Genomic DNA, 20,217 nt, shown 5'->3' on the forward strand with positions numbered 1-20,217 from the left:
ACACGAGTCCTGATAAGTGGCAGATGGTCCACACCAAGGGCTGTGTGGACACTGGATGCTCTTGCCTGCCAGAAGGAAGCTGCGTTTGTGCTGCTCCCACTGCACATTTGGTCCAGTGAGGGCTGTGGCTGGTGATGCTAACCTTAAGGACAGAATCGCAACTGCCAAGAGGGGGAGAGCTGTGTGTGTGTGTGTGTGTGTGTGTGTGTGTGTGTGTGTGTGTGTGTGTGTACATGTGGTGCTTGGATGAGACCTTGAGCTTAGCACATGCCAGGCAAACACCTTACTACCGAGCTACTTCTCAGCCCCTCTTCAGAGGTGGAACTTGAGATAGGATTTCAATACGTAGCCCAGGATTGCCTTAAACTCAAGATCCTCCCACTTCTACCTCTCTAGTACTAGACCACCATACCCAGTCCCGAACTTGAGGATTTGTAGCCTTTCAGATAACAACAGTATTTAGAAGTTAGTGTTTCTTATCATACATATATCTCTTTCACATACAATGTTTGAAAATGTGAGAAAAGATGAAAAACCCTGAATTTTTTTTTTTTTTTTTATCTCTTTTAGCCTTTGAAGTAGCAGTCTAGAGTAGTTGTCTGCAGACCTGAGGCTCTTCCCCTTCTCTTAAGAAGTGGTGTTTGCGGTGGTCATTTTTCACAGCTGCTTGGCACAATGTGGGGGATCTCCTGGAAATCCCTCCCGGTGAGGGATTGCCTTGGTCAGGTTGGCATGTGGACGTGCCTGTGATGGAGTTTTCTTAACTGGGTTAATTGAAATAGGAAGAGCCGCCCTGAGTGTGGGCAGCACCATTTCAAGGGTAGGGCCAGGACCTATGGAAGGGGCAGAAGGGAACGCCGCCGTCGATCCTGCTCTTGACTGCTAGCCCCTGTTCTGAGTGGCTGCAGTACTGTGCTGTCACTGGAATTGCCAGCCACACAGCCTGTCTCCTGTAAGTTGCTCGTGTCAGTGTGGTTTATCACAACAAAGGCAGTGGGAACTGGATGCTGGTACTCCGTCAGGCCTCCTGGGCCTGTGTCCAGTGAGACTCCCAGCAGTCAGAGACAGCCCCTGCTGCCACTGGCACAGGCTGTCACTGAGACTCCTACTGAAGCCTCGAATCATTCCCCCCCCCCCCCCTGCTGTTGCTCACATGTCCACCCCTGCTCTGCCCCTGAGCCAGTGTCAATACCCTGAACCTAGCTGTCCTCACTTCCAGGGTAAGTTTGCTCATGCTACTGACCTACACAGAGAGTTGGGAGGGTTTAATGGGCTGGCCTGGCGTGCATCAGTCCTGCCAAGCTGTGTGATTTGAGGTGAGTTACATAATGCTTTTGTTACCATTTACTATTAGAGATAGTTACTATTATTGTGTGTCCATGCATATGTGTGTTGGATGTGGGGATCAGAAGACCCTTTGTGGAGTCTGTTCCTTCCCTCCACTTTTGTGTGGGTCTGGGGAGGGAACTTTCAGTTCAGATCCTTCAGCCTAGGCATCACAGGCCTTCACTCCCTAAACCGTGTCCTGTGTCGTGGCTTCTTATCTGTCAGCTGTGGTGATGATTAAAATACAACCATTTTGTTGAATTATTTCCCCGAACTGTCCTAGGGATTTAAATTAGGGAATGTGTGAAAAATGACCAGGACAGAATGTGGCAGTTGGTAAGTGTTCAATAACTAATAGTTATTGTTATCAATCCCTTTCTGATAATACTTACATAGCTACTGTATGATGTGTTTTTTCTTTTCATGCCTACTGGTAACACTTCAATAAATAAAATCTATATAAATTGCCAATTAACAGGTACTGAATCCCTACTAGAGAAGTCTATCACACAATTAACTGGGTATGGTGATACATATCTCTACTCAGCACTGGAATACACTGCTTAGACCTTGTCAAAAACCAAAACAACAACCAGCAAGGAGTTACATCACAAACCTGTAGGAGCGTATGTGTGCCTGTCCATCTCTGTGCACGCTCCGTTCAGTGAGCCGATGTGAGGCACCTCCAGGTCTCCAAAGGTGGTGCTGCTTAGAGGTGGGGCCTGCATTTGATTGAGTGGATCGTTTCCAAGGCATGGCAGCTGCTCATGGCACTGTCTCTAGACTGGCTGGAGTTTTAAAAGTGACGTTGCCAATACCCACTTCATTATAGTGGGCTAGAGTTTTCACTTTGGGACTCTTAAGACAAATAAGGTAGTTGAGGGGGCTAATTTTTTATGGTGGCATGTGTAACTCATCGAGTTGTTTTGTCAGATGTGTGTTTAGTTTTTATTGTCATGATAAAGTGAGAAGAATAGTACTTAGCTGATTAGTATCATGACGCTGTGATGTCATGATAGTCAGCAGAGGTAGGAGACACACCTCTAGGTCACCACAGGGTGTTTCCAGAGAGGGTGATTTGAGGAAGGAAGGCACCTTGAGTGTGAGTGCACTGTAGGCCCACAGTAAGTAAAAAGAAGGAACAAAGGAAGAAGCCAGCAGGGTATAAGCATTTGTCTCTCTGACTGGAAGCAATGTGACCAGCCTCTTTATCTTTCTGCCACCAGCATCATGGACGGTGTCTCCTGAGACCATAAGCCAAACTAAACCTTATCTCCTTAAGTTGCTTTTAGTCAGTTTGGTCATAGCATCAAGGGAAGTCACTAACACAGAAAAGACTTAGCACCCATAACTGGCCAATGTGCTTTGTTTCTCTAAATCTCAGTAGCAGAGTTCTAGGCTGAAAGTGGTAGCTAACACATATTACCATGTAACACACAGTAACATTGCTGCTTCTGGGACCTGAGGTAGACAAGATGAAGCCCATTGGATCCCTGAGGTAAGGACAATAACTTACTCTCATTTTCAAGTAGGTAAACTGAGGCCAGAAAGAAGTAACTTGCCTGTGGCCAGCTTGGCCACCGTAAGGCAGTTACCACCTGGAGCCTTTGCCCGTCTTCCCTGTACTAAAGTCCCAGTGACAGGGAGGTCTGAAGCATCCCCACTCCTCATTGTTTCTTCTGCTGCCCAGAGTCGAGGGAGGAACTCACTCACCAGCTTTGTTTGCTTGCATTTGAATGCTATGCTGATCAGATTTGTGTGTGTGTGTGTGTGTGTGTGTGTGTGTGTGTGTGTGTGTGTGTATGCCCACGCACACACGTGTGCATATCTGTTTGTCTGTCTGTGTGAGGTTGTGATTTCCTAAATCCTCTGTTGGCCGAATATCCATAAGCACTTTGAAGTGCAAGTCTCTAACCCTGAACTCTCCTGTAGCTTAGCAGAGTAACTCACCATCATCGCTGTGCCTCAGTTTCATTTAACACAGAGACTCCTCTCACATGGTGATAGCTACATTAAATGAGATAACATGGCTGTGGCAGGAAATGCTTTCGGTGACTGTGGCTCTTGCCCTCAGTGTCATCATGGGGCCAGTTCTCCTATCCTAAGGGCAGGAGGAGGGCTTCTGGCTTCCCTGTCTCAAGCCGTTAAAATTTCCACTGGGGCTTTGGCTTGGATGTCACAGAGAGAATGGGTGAGTGGAAGGGGAGGGGTGGACAGATACAAAGGGTGAACTCTAACAAAGAGCCTTTCTGCTTCAGCTCTTGTGTAGCAAACATATGTTCAGTGGTGCAGGCAGCAGCTGGGTTAAAGACACACTGTAGGGCTGCAGACAAAGGCCTGCGCTCGGCCTGCATTCACAGAGCATCCAAACATACTCACTTGTCTCACTCGTTAGGGACTGAGCTGTCAGCTGGATCCTCTTGCAAGTGTGATTTCTTTTTCCGTTCCCTTTCAAAAGCCTCCTCCTCCTCCTCCTCCTCCTCCTCCTCCTCCTCCTCCTCCTCCTCCTCCTTCTCTTCCTCTCTCCCCCAATGTTTTACACTTCATATAATCCAGTGTGCATGATAGACCACTTCAGTCTTTGTGCTCCTGATGTTTGGGGGAAGACGGGCGCAGACCTGCTGGAGAGCTTGGATGACTTTTGCTCGCCCAGGGATGGAAGGGTGCTCAGCCACCTTTAGGCCAACATCATCAGTTGTCCAATTCTTTGGTGCTTGGTGTGGTTAACAACTGCTTCACCCTCAATTAGCAGTTAGGCCATGAACAGATGAGTACAGCAAGATTCTTACAAGTGGTGGCTGGAAATTAGGGGCGTGTGTGTTGTGGGGTTGGGAGAGTTCTTACTTTTATTCATTGAGTGAATAGCTTTTGGTAAAAAAGACAAACGCCAAGGCCAGGCACCTCTACCGTAATTGGAAAGAAGTCAGCTGTCATTCCAGTGTTCATGATGGGAAATATATAGGCATAGCCATGCTTACTTTTAGATCCACATGATGTCCCATGATGTAGATTAACTCCTTCATTTCTGTATGCAAACTTCTATACCTATGGCAGGTTTATTTCCATGGGTAAGATTTTAGAAACACACATCTTACGCATATGGATTGTACATAACACTTTTACCTGTAATATATTAGGGATATTGTGGCAGTTCCAATTTATGAATTGGCATGCTACTCATAGGGCCACTAAATGTCTCTTGGTCATTTTTCACCCCCTAAGAGGGCAGGTGAGAGTTGACAAAGAGAGAATTATCATCACACTTTATAAAATACTAAAATCCAATGAAATCAGATGGTTTTATAGTAGTGGGTGAGAGTCCTTGTGTCTGTGACAACACCTTGATTTATATTTTCCTGGCCAGATTCTTTAGTCTGTTCCCATGGTGTGGCTCTTTTCCTCTTCTTCTCTTGCTCTTGCTGCTTCCTGACATTATTTACTAGTTGGGTGCATTGCAGCAGAGAGGCCACAGAGAGTAGTAGTCTCCTTTGGTTTGAAGCTATGAATGGATTGGGAGCTCATTTTGACAGTGGGGGCAGTTACAGTCTTGCTAACGAACAGGCAGTCAAATACTGTGGTGTCCTCCAGTATGAGTGTGATTGCAGCCCCTAAAACTATTTCGGACAAAAGATGCCATGTAAAGATTTTCTAGCAGAAAGTGTCAACAAAGTCATCACCACCAGTGCATGTCATAAGTGACAGAAGCAACTACTGAGTGCATCATCATTTTAACACTCGCCTTTGGAAAAAAAAAATCTCTGGAAGGAAATTGCTGTGGAAATGTATGCACAGAGTGCAGCAGGTAAAGCTGGTAAAAAATGCTCCCAGCGTGGCACCTTCTTCCCTTGCCTGCTGCAGCATGTCAGCACACAGCAGCAGAACAAGGAAGTGAGTTGATCCTCATCCCCATGTTGAGTGGTCTCGTTGTGCAGTGGTGGGAAGGAAGGAAGAGCCCTGAAAGTGTGTCAGAGGCGCCCTCCTCCTGGGCACCCCCAGTTGGCTCTTGTTCGTGTCGTCCGTGCCGTGGCTCCAGGGCTGTCTTGGTGAGAATAATTAAGCCGTGTCTTTCACCTCGCTATAAATCAACTTCATTAGGTAGACAGTACTAACGGTGATGAAGAGTAGACTCCTGACACAGTCAAATCTTTTAGGCTGCTTGAAAAACACAAGGAAAAAAAAGAACAATGATTTTTGTAAACTCCATAAAGGTTTAAAAAAAAAAAAGCACTCAGTAAGTATGTAAGTATGCAGAGCCTCGAAATCAAACCATCTCATCATAAGAAGTCATTGTTTCAGTGGTGGTAGTTAATGTACTGTATGTGAAGGATTTAAGGCTGGCTGGAAAGCCTGGCCTCCTCTCTATTAGGCTGCTATTGAGCAGCCAGCAGTGGAACTTCAACTAGGGGCTCTGAGGTTTCTTAATGGGCTGTCGGGGGCAAGACACCAGGGCTGTTCCATACTAGCTCTTTCCTGTGCATTAAAACCCAGGGCCAAGCGATCACACACAGAAGTATGAATTACTCGATGCTTTCTCTGTTCCATATGGCCAGCCATGTCTTTGGCAATTAATCATGGGCCAAATCGGCCAAGAGCCCTCTGCAGCACCGAAGTCAACACGGAGTTGTACCTGTGCCAGTGGGGCAGTGGGGTTGCCGTGTGAAACAGAAGCATGGGGGTTGCTGGCGCCAAGGCCCTAGCAGCTGGCTTCTATAAACAATGTATTTCTCCTTCTTCATCTTCACCTTGACCCCTTCTTTGTGTTCTCTTCTCTTTTCTTCTCTCATTCCCTCCCTCCTCTCCTCTTTCCTTCCTCCACTTCTTTCTTTCCTCCCTCCCCTCTCTTTCCTTCCCTTCTTCCCTTCTTTCCTTGTTCCACTTTCCCTTTCCTAAAGGAGGAAACAAAAGCTCAGGCTCTCCTTCACCACCATCTGAAACACTGTAGTTACGCCAGGATCGCTACAAACACTGCCCTGGTGTCCCAGGTGAAACACACATGGAGGCCATTGTCCACCAGGCTTTCCCACCAGGAGCTTGAACATAGCAGCCACGGAGCACAAGACTACCCTGAGATATTGGGCCATGCTAGGCAGGGAGCAGATGAGCTGCAATAATTTCTCTCCTAGAGGGCTAAGAAATTATGGACACTGTGTGCACTGTGCAAGAAAATAAGCCACCATTCTCAGTCATAAGGATTTATTTGAAGATTTTTTAAAAAAATCGGTATCCATGTCCACCCTGTTGGGTGATTTTTTTTTCCCAAATCCTTTTTATATATGACAATTTCTAACATTGGTTAAGCACTTGGTATATGCCCCATTGTGCTGAGCACTTTATGTAGACAGTCGCACTGAGTATTTACAGCACCCTTAGGAATACCTTGCCATCACTTCCACCCCTTTGGAAATGAGGACACTCATTAAAGAGTCATTTCTCCACAGTTTTTCCTCGTCAGACATTTCCATTAGTCTCCTCAACTTCCCAGCTCCCTAGCCCACAGATGCCCTTAGAGAACATTGTGATGGACACACTTGGTAAACTCTCCATTCAAATGAGACAGGTCTTTGAGACAAACTGAACCAAGTGTGCTTTGGGTGGGAATGAAAGGCTGCATTGTTGGCAGCCTCTTGAAGACTTCTCTACCTTTGAGCTCCCAGCACCACCCCAAGATGGTCAGCTTATCTGCTTCTTGCCTTGTAAACAGACTCTGGAGGAGAGAGGAGGGGACCAAAAACAGCCGCCTCCTGTAGTCCAGTAGAAGTGGCACCCAGTGGTGGCTTGGTGTTATCTCTTAGCCGAGGTCAACCAGGATGTGTTTTCTCAAATTCAGGAAACAGGGCAAAGAAAGTTTTTAACATTGTATAAACATTGGCACCCCCAAAATCTCTTGCTTCCAGAGAGGGAGATAAAGGAGACAGTGGAGCTGAGAGCAATGTTTATTTGCTCTGCTGAGCTGTGGATCCAAGAGCAGTGGAAATCTTTGGTGGTGCCTGTCCAGTTTAGAAAATGTGAAGGCATCACTCAGCATTGAGCTTTGGAGGCCACACAAAAGAGCCATCCTGGGTTGACAATCAGTCAGTGAAGGAAGACCTGAGATTGACCTCTCTTTGATGGGACTAAGGCTATCTCAGTGGGTTCAGAACCTTTCTTCTTAAAGGGGGAGGGGATAGAAGAAAAGAGGAAAGGAAAAAAAGACCCCTAGACTTTTGAAGAGGGGAGACAGGTTGGGTTTTTGACAGTGCTGATATAGGGAAATAGCCTTCCTGGCTGATAACATCTGAAACCAAGTTTCTTCACAAGTTGAACCTTAGCCCGCAGTATCACTGGGAGCATAGCTTTGTAATTTGTGAGTGCAGAGGGGAAACACAATCCTAATAGAAGACCGCTGTGTGTGTGTAGTGTTAGAACACTGCTTGTGTGTGTACTGTTAAGAGGATGGTTTTCCACGTGAAGACAGTGTTCTTTGGGAGCTGGGGAAGTAGAAAAATCTTGTGACTCTAGAATCCTGGTGTTGGTATTTTGAAATTACAAGAATGCCCTATGTAAATAAGCCAAGTAGAGGCATTATCAGCCATATCTGTGGAATGCCGTTCCGTTTCCCTATATGTCTGTGTGTCCTTAAGCAAAAGTTCTCTGATTTTATGGGTAGTAGATTCGATGTGAGTTCTGGGATTCTAGGCTGGTCAGAACTGTTACTCCATGTTAAGAGAGGACCAAAGGACTTCATGACTTAAATGGAATTATTAGTCATGCCTGCATGCACTTTCTTCTTTTCATCTAAGGGACTCCTCTCCGAAAGCTGCATGTTCCAAATTCTGTGCTTTGACCTGTGTGTTCATGTGCACACTCATTATTAGGCATGTTAAAAGTTACTGACCATAACTATGTACTCAACAAAAAAATAAGTGAGTTGTCTGTTTTAATTGAATAAATCCAGAATTAAGAAATTCTTTTCAAAGAAGACTGTGAAATGTAAGTCTACAGACTCCTAGGTAGTTTCTCTGTTAGAATGGCTTATTACTGAATGTGTACCTAGGTCAAATGCGATGGCACTACAGTGGAATGGTACTGTAGTCCATTCAAATGAGAATTGCCTTTGGTGTATAGACTTTTCCCCCTAAATTATATCACTTTAGAGTAGGTTTTACAAGCTCTTTCTTAGATATGTCTTCACGAGCACTTTGAATCAAATAGTCCTTTGGCATCTGTCTAGGCACCAGGTGCCCTACAGCATATCATTGGGCTTCACTCATTCAGAGCCATCCCTCAGGAGTCTGCTGCCATGGCATGCTGCCCGCCCAGGAGCCTCGGAAATGGACATGGCACCTGTCTGTTCTGAAAGAGCTGCCCTGTGGAGGAGGAACCATGGAGATGACCAAAGACACACAGTGGACTGGGATGTGGTGTAGGACATGCTCAGAGGTGGTCAGACCAGCTGAGTCTGGGACAAGTCTGTGGCCTGTGCAAGACTTTGGCAAGGAGGTATGGTCTGAGATGTGTCTTGAAGAGTACATAGGACCTGAGAGAGTACACCCTGCAGCTGTTTTCAGGAAGTTCCTAGCTGTTTATATGCAGTAGAGGATGGCAGAAATAACCTGGTTGTATTGGGCTTACTGAGGTTACTCGGCTTTATGGAGTACCAGGACTTCATGCAGACAGCTCACAAACCATGGCGCGGGTAATGTTGAATTATATGAAAGGAAGTAACTTGTTCAGACTTCCACTATGAAAAGTGACCCCTTTCCTTCCTCATTCCTCTTTTCCTCCCCCTCCCAGGGACTTGTGCATGATAGGCAAGTGTTCTGTCACTGAACTATACCCTAAACCCTAACATGTTCTCTCTTAAAGTGAGAAAATTCATAGGTGGGTGAGATTAGTAACAGTCTGGAGTCCATCATGTGGTATAGGTGAGAGGTCTGAACTGAGAGGGGGCAGGAAGAGACAGGTGTAAGCGAGAAGTCAGGACTTAGTGTGTGTGTGCAGGGATACAGGAGACCGGATGATTCCAGGGATGGAGTTTGTGTCATCGCATTGATAATGGGGAAACTCGTTCTAGGGCAGGACTGGTGGGGGGAGAAGAGAGGTAGGGAGCAAAGGTGGTTCAGATGTGGGCAGCTGGAGGCTATGATACCATGTTTGAGGTGTCGTGTTTAAGAAGAGCTAGCCAGTGGTTGGCTGCATGAGGCAGAAGTCAGTGTTAGAGGAGAGATGTGTAGATGTTACGAGTCTATGGGGGCCCCTCAGTGTTCTTTCTACAGAGAGAGCAGGCAAAGGAGACCAGAGAATGAAGGTTATGACTTCAGGATGACCACAGCTGATGGTCTCAGGAAGAAGATTCACCTAGGAGATGTGCCAAGTGTTGGGCAGGAGCCTAGGAGAGAGTGGTCTCTTCAACCTGGTAGATGGAGTCAGGGCCAGTCAGGGCCAGTTGCAAAAGTGAACCCTACTCTAGAAGAGCCTTTGTACTTGGAATGTACAAAGTGATGTGCTGGTGTTTCTGGCACACCGGAGGATTCTGGTCATGGTTGCCAGATAGCTTTACAAAATTTTTTTAAATTTCAAGTAGTCAACCCTTTCTGGCATCCTTCTGTTGAACTAGCATTTTTGTACGTGGTAGATGAACTGAGTGTGAGATGAAGCTGAGCACTAGTAACCAATCTGGCAGGTGTTTTGGACCACCAGTCCATGTATCTACATGCAGATAGAGGAGGGCCTTGCCATTAGGGGATGAGTCAGATTGAACGTCTAGTCCTCTTAAGAATATGCTTGCCTCATTCGTATGTGGCCGTTATCCTCTCCAACTTTAATTGAAAAGGGGTCTAAGTCTTGAGGCATGCTCCTAACCCTGTGGCTTGCTTTCCATGTTTGTGGCTGAGGGGAGAGGTAATGTGTTTTGGCTAGTAGGAGATTGTTTTTATAAAATGAAACATACATCAATGTTCTATGTTAGTACTAATGGAAAATACCTACTAACATTCCCCAGGTAAGTCAGCCTTGAGGAGCTGGCATTAGTATAAAGAGAAATATCAGTTAATTATCATGTAAGAGGATTGCTCTTTTGACATTCTGAAATTTCCTTTTGTTCAGTGACTTCCCTCTAAACTTAGAAAATGCTGTATGGTCATGCCACTGCTGCCTGGTCTTCCCTCCTGAGTGCAGCATGAGGCCCACAGGAATTCCCAGAATGAAGTCAGCTGACACCGAGGAGTCCTCACCTGGAGTACTGGGAGAAGGGGATTCCCTCGGCCTCTTTTCTGTTGATATGATGGTGTCAGCAGTCCTCAATGCAATGTGATGGGGCTTTAGTTCTCCAACACTTCTGATATCTTCCTTTGTGACACAGGAGTGTGCTGCTATCTGGGATCCCTGGCAAGCAATGACCCTCTTGGTGGGGAGGTGGGGGGGCAGACAGCTTGCTTCTGCTGTCTTTATGGCTTTTATCTCATTTATGAGGAACACCATTGGTTTCTCCATTTTTCTTTAAAGTATGTATATTTCCTATTTTTTTAATATGGGCCAATTTAAAGAAAAATGTGAGATGTTATATAACTTGTAAGGGCATGAGAGAATGCCTGAAGTCCGGGGAACTGAAGCCTGGGGGGTCTGATTATTTTATAAGATCATGAAATTAATTCTTGCCAGTGAAGAGCCCCCCATGAAGCATATAGTGCTCCCATAGTTTACTATTTTATGAGCGTATCATGTATGTAATAGTAATTTCTTAAGAGTCATCCACAGTTCTTTCTGTTTGCAGTGCCTAGTTTTTTTTCATTTGTCATCTTGACAAATGTTAAGTGGTTAGATGGTTAATGGGAAATGGTGGTAAACGGGACAGTATCCTCTGCTTCTGTGAAGCTTCCTTGTACACGCCTTCTCTTCCCCTCATAGAGGCTCTTCACTGTGTGGAAAGCAAGAGCTGCTGGATACAGTTGAAATGGTGGTAGAGGTGAGGCCACACACTAAAGATGCTTTACAAATTGTTTTCACCATATTTGGAGCCTACTGGGTGCATCTGTTGTCCTTTGTTTTGGTGAAGTATCGTGTCTACACAGGCAGGGTAGTATACTAGGTGACTTTGTGAGGCCAATTTCAACTTTAACTGTGTGATGTAGAGTGTTCCAGACAAGGGACAGAGCTGTTGAGAGGAAGGCATTCTGAAATAAGACTTCTTTTAAATTAAAAGCCGTAGGCTAGCAGCTGCCTGAGTTCTGTTTAGCCCACCATATATCTTATGCCTACATGATATTAAAAAAAGTTAGTGAATTTCCAACATGAACAAAACTAGGAGTATTCACATTTAATATTCTCCTGCCAATGGATTGGTTTTTTGTTTTGTTTTGTTTTGAAAATTCCTGATTTGGCCCTTATGTGGTGGCATCCTCTGAATGGCGGAGTTCACAGGAGCCCATTTGTGGCTATTTGCCAGAACACATGCTCTCTTCAGGTAACCTCTGCTTGATTCATTCTTATCCTCTGTCTGCCCTAAGTGGGGCATGTCATTGCTGGATCTTAGATTGCAAACTGGAACTGTCTAGAGAAAGTAAGCTTCCTCTCTGGGCTGGAGGACTGGCACATTACTTCTGTGGAGGCTGATTGAGTGTCCTTTGCCATCATCTCCCAGGATCCTGCAAGTCTAGCTCCTAAAGGCCTGAGTCAGGCTTCTAATCCCAGCTGGGACCTATCACAGTGGAGATACTGTCTCCTACCTTAACTTTGTGCCGGCCAGAGGATTCCAGTCTGAGCATCAGACATAGGTTCTGGTGAGTTAAAAAATTAAGGCTTTATTTAAAAGATATGAGCAACTCAGATGATTTGAGGAGAAAGACCGGACAGGATGCTCAGGAAAAACAAGGCGTGTCAAAGACAAGGTGTGCCAGAAGCTAAGGTACATGATGGATCACCTCTGAAGATAATCCTTTCTGCATCATACTCTCAAGAGTCTTACATACCAGATAAAAGAGTCAGAGCAACTTGGCTCATGTCCTTATAGGGATGTGACAGTCCTCATGGCCACGAGCAGTGAGAGAAAGGACTTTACCTAAGGGAATCAAGGTGCTGTTGCTGGACACAGGTGTTGGTGTTGGCAACAGAAACAGTAAACACTCCTGTACCCCTCCTCAAGCTGGTGATGGGGATAATAAGTATACGCTATAGAACACTCAAGTGGAGCAAAGAGGATTCACGAGAAGCAAACTGTTTGTGTTCCCTGCAAGTCAGCGGCTGCATCAGCATCAGACGCAGAAGGCATGGGCTGAGCACCAGGGACACAGGATGCCTCAGTCCCGCTAACCTTTGCTTTTGCCAGGCTATTAAAAACTATCTTTATAAATTCACAGGAAAACCAGCTTCATTTCCATCATGTTTTTGGAACTATCTAGATATTTCTGACTTGTATTCTATTTGATATATGTTTATATTTGGGTACACTAGTGTTTACAAAAGAATGCTCTAGAATCCCCACAGATTTCACACTGATTGAAATTAAAATAACATTCATGGGGCTGGCGAGATAGCTCAGCACATAAAGGTGCTTTGCTGCCAAGCCTGATGACCTGAGTCAGGCTCTGGGGCCCACATGATAGAAGAAAATCAATAGTCATTACTCCCATGCATGTACATAGTACATATACATGGACCCCAAAAGTAAATATGTAAACATAAAATAAATGTGGGGCTTGAGAGTTGATTCAGCAGTTAGAGTGCATACTGCTGTTGTGGAGGAACTGAGTTGGTCCTCAGCACCAATGTCGGGCGGATCCAGCACCTTCCTGCACTCACTTGCATAGGCCACACACAAGCATGTAGAAGTACACATAACTAAAAGCAAAACAAAAGATTGTTTAAGAGTAAATAAATACTAGTAATATCCATACAATTTAAAGATGTTTATTGAGATGCTCTTTCTGGTTAATATGTTCTTATTTCCTCCTTTGCCAGATCTTGATTTGCAACAAGCAAGGAAAATGAATGATAGCACCCCCCTCAACCTGTGACGTGGGTAGAAATTGAATGTAATGATTCAGATGAGAGGGGGCCATGCAGAAAGCCTCTGCTGGGGTGGGAAACAGAGGGAAAGTCAGCGCCTGTTTTTCCTTTGTTGTTTTTGTTGTTGTTGTATTTAAGGCAAAACAAACAACTCACAATGACGAGTCCACGAAAATCATTTCTAATAATAGCTCATGGTAGGCAATTCCCTGGGGAAAAAATCGTTGGTGTGCTGAGAAAAGGAGAGTGAGAATGCATAGCGTCTGGACACATTTCTTTAGGCAATGGTGCTTTGCAGTTTGCCCTGTGTGCCATGTACATTGATTAAACCCAGAATATATGCTGGCCATTTTTGACCATCATTTACCGTATTGATTTGTTAGCAAGGGAACTGTAATAAAAAAGCCATTGATTTACTGTCCTTATTTGCTTATGGGCTTTTTTTTATTATTAATTTTTCACTTTTTCTTTCTCTTTTGGGGATCATTTCTTCTAGACAAATGCTGTGCTTCATGAAGTTAAAAGAGAGGGGCTCCCTGTGGAACAAAGGAGTGAAATTCTGGCTGCCATCCTGGCCCCGCTCACCCTGCGCCAGAACCTGAGGAAAGAATGGTACACCAGGTCTGTGCTGCTGGGAGATGGGGTTTGTGTCCCTGCCCTGGCTCTGCTTGTCTCTCTCATCTGTGGGGCCATAGGAAATAAGCACACTGCAAACATTCTTTGCTAAAGTTGGCTTTCCTGCCCATGGTAACCTCATCAATTATAATGGTGCCCGATGTTGTCCATACGTGTGTATGAGTTCTCTTCGAGTGTAACATTTAGCCTGCAGGTTTTCATCTTGAGCATAATGCAGCTTAAGTACCTGATGCCCAAGTGCCCTTTCTGATCAACAGTCTGAAGACTAGCTTTGCTATCCAATTAGGCAGATGCCTGAGAGGTCCACCAAGCCCACTGTTACTGTGAGGGACAGACTGGAAGTAGTGTATCTATCGGTCTCATTTTAGGAACTGGCTGAGTAGAGATTCCTTTTGCTTCAGCCTGGTTTCTTTGTGCGTGGATCTCCCTGTGACTGGAAAAGCTGTCACTGGTGGATGGTTTGTGTAAGTCATCAGTTCTGACAGAATGTGCTTGCAGAGGAAGTCTAGGGTTATCTTGCTGAAAACAGTTGACATCTAAGAGGTCGGAGCTGGCTCCTCCAAATACTGGGATTCTCTTCTATGTGCGTACCTGGTAAAAATCCTGAGCTCTCATCTATCTCCACACAAGAGGGAGAGGAATCAGAAGATGGTACTGTGTTTTGTTCATGGTTCTATTTGATGCCTAGAAATTCTATGTGCCTGGGAGTCAAAGAACAATTTTCTTGATAGCCATGATATTCTCTAAGACTTCATATAGCAGAATTTACAATAATTGATAGCTTTACTAGTATTTATAATCATAAATAGCTGTGTTTGAAAAGGGAGGAGCCTTGAGCAGCATTTTCCAGGGAAGGCAGCATGAGCTATTGCTTCTCACTGGGTGTCAGAAAGCTGCTTCCTTAGGGGCTGCATGACCTCTGTCCGGTTCAGACCTCGGTGTAAGGGGGCATCACAGTTTTCAGGATTGCCCCTTTCTCACATTGTAGTCATAGTAAATGAGTTTTCAACAGCAGCGACAAAGGGACCATTACTATATGTGTATTATCATTTATTAAATGATGTAGTATCCGCTTTAGGACACCAGAAAGATTTCTTTCTCTTTTGGCCACATTCTGTCTTCTCCCTAGTGCTACTTATGTGACAGAAAGGAGAGAAGACTGTGTCCCCTTTAGCCTCTCCCCCACACTCTCTTCTCTAAAGACAGCTCAGCCCAGCGTGCACGCTCACCAGGGATGGCTGTCTTTTGTTGGGTGCCTCTAGTTTGTTAGCAGTAATTTCCTATGACATCAACTCATTAGACAGCATAGCCGAGATGGCCTGTTTAAAAGGAGTCTGGCTTCAGCATTTCTGGCCCTTTACTGCTAACAGTTTAATCAGGAGCTGGAGCCACTGTTGAAGTTGATGTAGTCTAGCATCTGAAACAAAAATTCACAAGTCCTTTGTGGTAGAGACAGAGGGAAGAAGGGGCTTAGCAGCTGACACTGTGCAGACCCTCTTAAAACCAAACACCTGAAAGAAAATTTCAAGAGGTCGCCGTCCTGAGAGCTCCGAAGGCAGAGTGTCCTCGAGTATTAAATGGCCGCGCTCCTCCCCCACCCTCTGTACCCATTTGATGTTCCCCATCTCGGTGCCCTATCTCAAAGCCTCCTCCATATGAGCCGGATAAACAGACGGTCACCATAGCCCTCTCTTTCCTCATCAAAGCGTTGCCCGGCGTCTGGCACAGGCCAGGCCTTGCATGGCCATCCAGTGGATGGTGGGAAAAGTTATAAAACATCCCAGAAAGTGCTTTTCTTCCTTGCTGTCTGGGTTTTAAAGATGGGCTTATTGTGTGCCCCAAAACAACAACAAAACAAAGCAAAAACCCACTGTGCTTTAACAGAAAATAATTACACTCATCAGAGACCAAGCAGAAGATTACAGCATTTCACCTTCATCAAAGCTTTGAAGGGACTAGTTAGATTAGATAATAGAATTTTTTTTCTTTAGAAAGTTGCATCCAGATGCCTCTAATTAGCTTATACTACACATTGAACTGTACAACTCCAAGAACCTTGGGTCAGCCCAACACCCCCTGGCATATTTTCAGTGCCAGGCCACCATCGTAAGCCTTTTCTTCAGCAGGCTCATCTGCCGTCATGTTCTCCAGAGAACATTTTCAGTGAAACTTGTAACTTGGTCATAAAATATGTGTCCCTCTCTCAGGCCAGGAGCGGAGCCATTGTCTGGGACTCCACATGTCCGAAACCAAAAGCATATGTTCCCTGTGATTTAACTTGTTGAGGAAAGTGTCAGCTCTGCAGTGACTTGGGGTAACTGAGTTTGTCACAGGGACACACAAGCCTGTGATTCTAGAGGCACATCTGAACGCTGTTGGGCTTCCTTCCCCAAACTCGATAATCTTATAAACAGCCCTCTCCAAATAGGCTTATTAGGGCTGTCTATTCACATCCCGGAGTTGAATGATCTGAAGTACATCAGGAGCACCGTGTGAATGCCGGGTAAGTGTTAACAGAAGTGGTACCGAATTTCTCAAGATTTGCCTTTGTTTATACAGTCCACTCTGCCTGATGGACAGCTTGTTATAGCTTTTAAAGAACTGGGCAAGCCCTCTGATCTGACCCCTTCTTGACCTCCACAGCCCAGAGGTCAGTCTGCAGCTAATAAAATCCGAAGCTCTTAGGGTCTACTGTAGGAGCAGGCAGAAAAAGAGCAGCTGCGGGGACTGAGTACCCCGGGATCGGCTGCTTTGGGTCACTGTCTGATAATGAAAATGATTACCAAATTATATGGAAGTTTAACTGCAGTAGTGAGAGAGAGGAGGGTGGGGCCCAGCGCATTAGGTTTGATAAATGAACTGTGAAGGGGCCCATCTGGCTCTCAACATCTTTTCTCCCCTCTTTTCCTACCAAGGGGAAACATTTTAAAATAACAGCAGTACATATAGACTCAATGACCCATGCAAGGAGCTGGAATGGATTAAGATTTAATGGTGACAGGGGAAGGAATTATCATTTGAAAAGTCCACCAAAGAAAAGGTACAGTTCAGTGTCCATGCCTGATTGGTTTTTCTAGAGAAAATCTAAAAATCGGTGCTTTTGTTTATTTTATACACGTCGCCAGCACACCAGCTCGAGTGCTGAAATGCTGAGGCATTGATGGCATAATTACCCATGTTCAGCTTCAGGGATGAGACAGGCCCCCTTTGCCTTAGCATGTCAGAATGACTCTCAAACACTCTGGGTCTGCTTGTTTGCTCAGTGTCAGTGATGAGGTTCAGGAAAATGCTTTACAAAACAAAACAAAAAAGGTGTCCATTTCAGCATATGACCCATCTGCGTGTTGCAGCACTGGGCCTGTGCATGGCTCCTGGGCACTGTATTCCGACTAAGACTTTGTAGTTTTTCTGGAAAAGACGCACTGTTTACCCAGTGAGCAACGTGTAATCCCTCAGTATTTCATTCCACAAATGTGCAGTGCCCTGCATCAGGTGTGATGCTGGACACCATATAGCTCTGTTCTTTTCTGCAGAGATGACGGGCCCATCATGACTCTCTGCTTTCTGAGACTAGAATGGTTTCATTCAGTGAGCATCTGTTTGTATATTTTGTATGCTTACCTATGTACAAACTACTGCACACAACGATGTTCCTACCATGGCGTGCTCTGCAGCCAGTTCCGGGCCTTATCTGGGGATGAGATATCACAGGTTTCTAGAGAGGTGGTGGACGGCAGTCAAGAGGAGTACGGAGCTGCTCTGTGTAACCTGCTCAGCAAAGTATGTTATCGTAGAGGTCTTTTTTTTTCCTTAAATAGATTATTTGTTTTTATTTTGTATGCATTTGTATTTTGCCTACATGTATGTCTGTGTGAGGGTGTCAGGTCCCATAGAACTGAAGTTGCAGACAGTCATAAGCTGCCATGTGGGTGCTGGAAATTGAACCCAGGTCCTCTGGAAGAGCAGCCAGTGCTCTTAACCAGTCAGCCATCTCTCCAGCTAACACCGTAGAGGTCTTAAAAGACTAGCATTCTGTGGTGTTGAAGGCTCTGACTCTGAGCTTTATTGTCTGCATAATAGAAGCCTCACCTAAGCTGTAATTATATTGAAAACAGACACAAAATGCTTCTAAACATTGCCCCAAACTAGCATATTTGGGTTTTGACCTGACTGTGTATTGGGGAGGGAGGGATGGCAGGAAAGGACCTGGCTGACCGGGCAGAGGGTACACCTGAGATGATTAGTGCTGCTCACTGGCAGGCAGTGCCTTAACTTGTTGCTGCCTGAGGAGCAAGACAATAATAAGAGAAAAGCAAGGTCATTAGGGGACTTGAAAACTTGAGATATAATCCAAAGAGAATAAAATGTTGTATGATCTAAAAGTCAGCGTTGTGAAGTACACAGTGAGTGACTTTTGAAGTGTCTGCTCAAGGCTATCCAGTCATCACCCTGTCTCGTGGCAGCACCCTCCCTATCCAAAACAAAGCCCTGCTATCTGGGAACAGCCACTTTAGATTTTCCTTCTCCCCACAGCCACTGGCAGCCACTAGTTTACTTTCTGTATCTAAAGATTTGCCTGTTGTGAACAGTTTTATAAACAGACACAAATTTGGCTTCTTCCATTTAGCATGATTTCAGGGCTCGTCTATGTCATAATATGTAAGTATTTCTTTCTATTGGTGTAGAATAATATTCCATGATATGAATATGCCATATTTTATTTACCCAGTTATCAGCTGTTGGACATCTGGTTGCTTACATTTGGAACTATTACAAATAATACACCTCTGAATATTCATGTGCATATTCCGGTAGGTTATGAAAAGGCATAGCATGGGTCTGGGACTGTAGTTCAGTAGTAGGCATTCTTAACATGTGTAAGGCCCTGGATTCAGTCTCCCATAACATGCTCATGCATGCACATGTACACACACACACACACACACACACACACACACAGCTACTGAGCAATATTTCTCCTCTGTTGACTTGATTCAGTGTTTATATTTGTTTCTCTAGCACAGGTTGAACAGAGTATTGTTGGCGTCCTTGACACTTAGGACACCAGCAGTGAGGATTGTTGTAGCACTGAACAGTCTCCTGTTGTAATAATGCCCTATCCCAGCAAGGGGGCTAGGCACTGTTCATGATGTGGCCTAGCATCTGCCAAGGTCCCTGGCTCTCCGACTGACTGAAAGGAATACTTCCCAGCCCATGCCTGTGTTTCTAACTATTTTGCATTTCTTTTGGTGTTTCCTTAACCTTGCTGAGCTGGAACCTTGAACTTAGAGGGGAGGAGAGAGCCCTAATACTGGAAATGCATATGAGTTACTTCTCTGACCTTATCAAAGGTGGAACACTTGCAGCTGGAAGGAGGCAGGGTCTTGAACATAAAGCTTCGGACACAGGCTGGCTGGGGGAGAAGACATCAAGGAACTCTGTGAGCACCAGGACAAACATCATGGTCTCATTCTTGAGCCAGCCATTTGTAATTTCCTGCCTTGGGTCAAAGAGAAGATGGTGCATCTGGAGGTTTGGGTCAGGCCCTAAAGGCCTCTTGAAGGTCATGCCTCTGAATAAGGTTTGGGTTCAGCCCAGGAGGGCCAGGCTGAGGCTGCTGGGCCTTCTCCAGTGAAAAGACTGTTAAGTGCTGTGACACTCCCAGCTGCAGGTGTTATAAGTGCTCCAGCTGCTCTGGCCAGCTACCTTGTCCTAGTTTCCAGCTGGTGTGCTGAGCCTCCGTGACTTCCCATTTGGGCCACAACTCATGTTCCAGTTGTGGAAACGATACATGTCGTCACTAGCCCCAGGGGTGCCCTGGGAGACTGAGACAGTTACCTGCTGAGAGAGACTGACCGCATCATCTGACTATGTCTCACACTGTCCTTCATGCTCCAGAGTGGCTGATTCTTTGGGCAGTTGGTTAGTTGGGCACTAGGAGTTTTAGCATGAGTTCGTACGCCGCTCTCCTTTGCCGTAGATGAATCTGTGGTCTGTGGGTACTGTCCAGGTGGCAGGAGGAGACTGGGGCGGGGGTGGGTGGGGAGACCGCGTTGATTTTTTTTTTTCTCCTTTAATGTGTCTACTCTCCTTTAGTAATTACAGCCTCTGCTATCTGCCACCCTTAGCAAGAGTGTCCTCTGTGTCCCTGGACCAGATCACTCTTTAAAACCTGATAACTCTGTAAAACCCCTGTGAATGTGTAAGGGTTGAAACAGTGTATGAATGTAGAGCAAGGACTAAATGAATGAAGAGCTGGGTTACCTTTGGTCC

General features: G+C 45.3%; 1 protein-coding gene across 1 annotated transcript in view; it reads left to right on the forward strand.

The window, feature by feature from the left end:
• Positions 1 to 20,217, forward strand: part of Fto (FTO alpha-ketoglutarate dependent dioxygenase) — a 362,312-nt gene that overhangs the window by 200,305 nt on the left and 141,790 nt on the right. The window contains exon 8 of the mRNA XM_036187370.1: positions 13,805 to 13,929. Coding sequence (XP_036043263.1) covers positions 13,805 to 13,929 — 125 coding nt within the window. The remainder of the gene's footprint in view (positions 1 to 13,804; positions 13,930 to 20,217) is intronic.

Source organism: Onychomys torridus, chromosome 5, assembly GCF_903995425.1.
Source record: "Onychomys torridus chromosome 5, mOncTor1.1, whole genome shotgun sequence".
In the NCBI taxonomy this organism is placed as follows: Eukaryota; Metazoa; Chordata; class Mammalia; order Rodentia; family Cricetidae; genus Onychomys; species Onychomys torridus.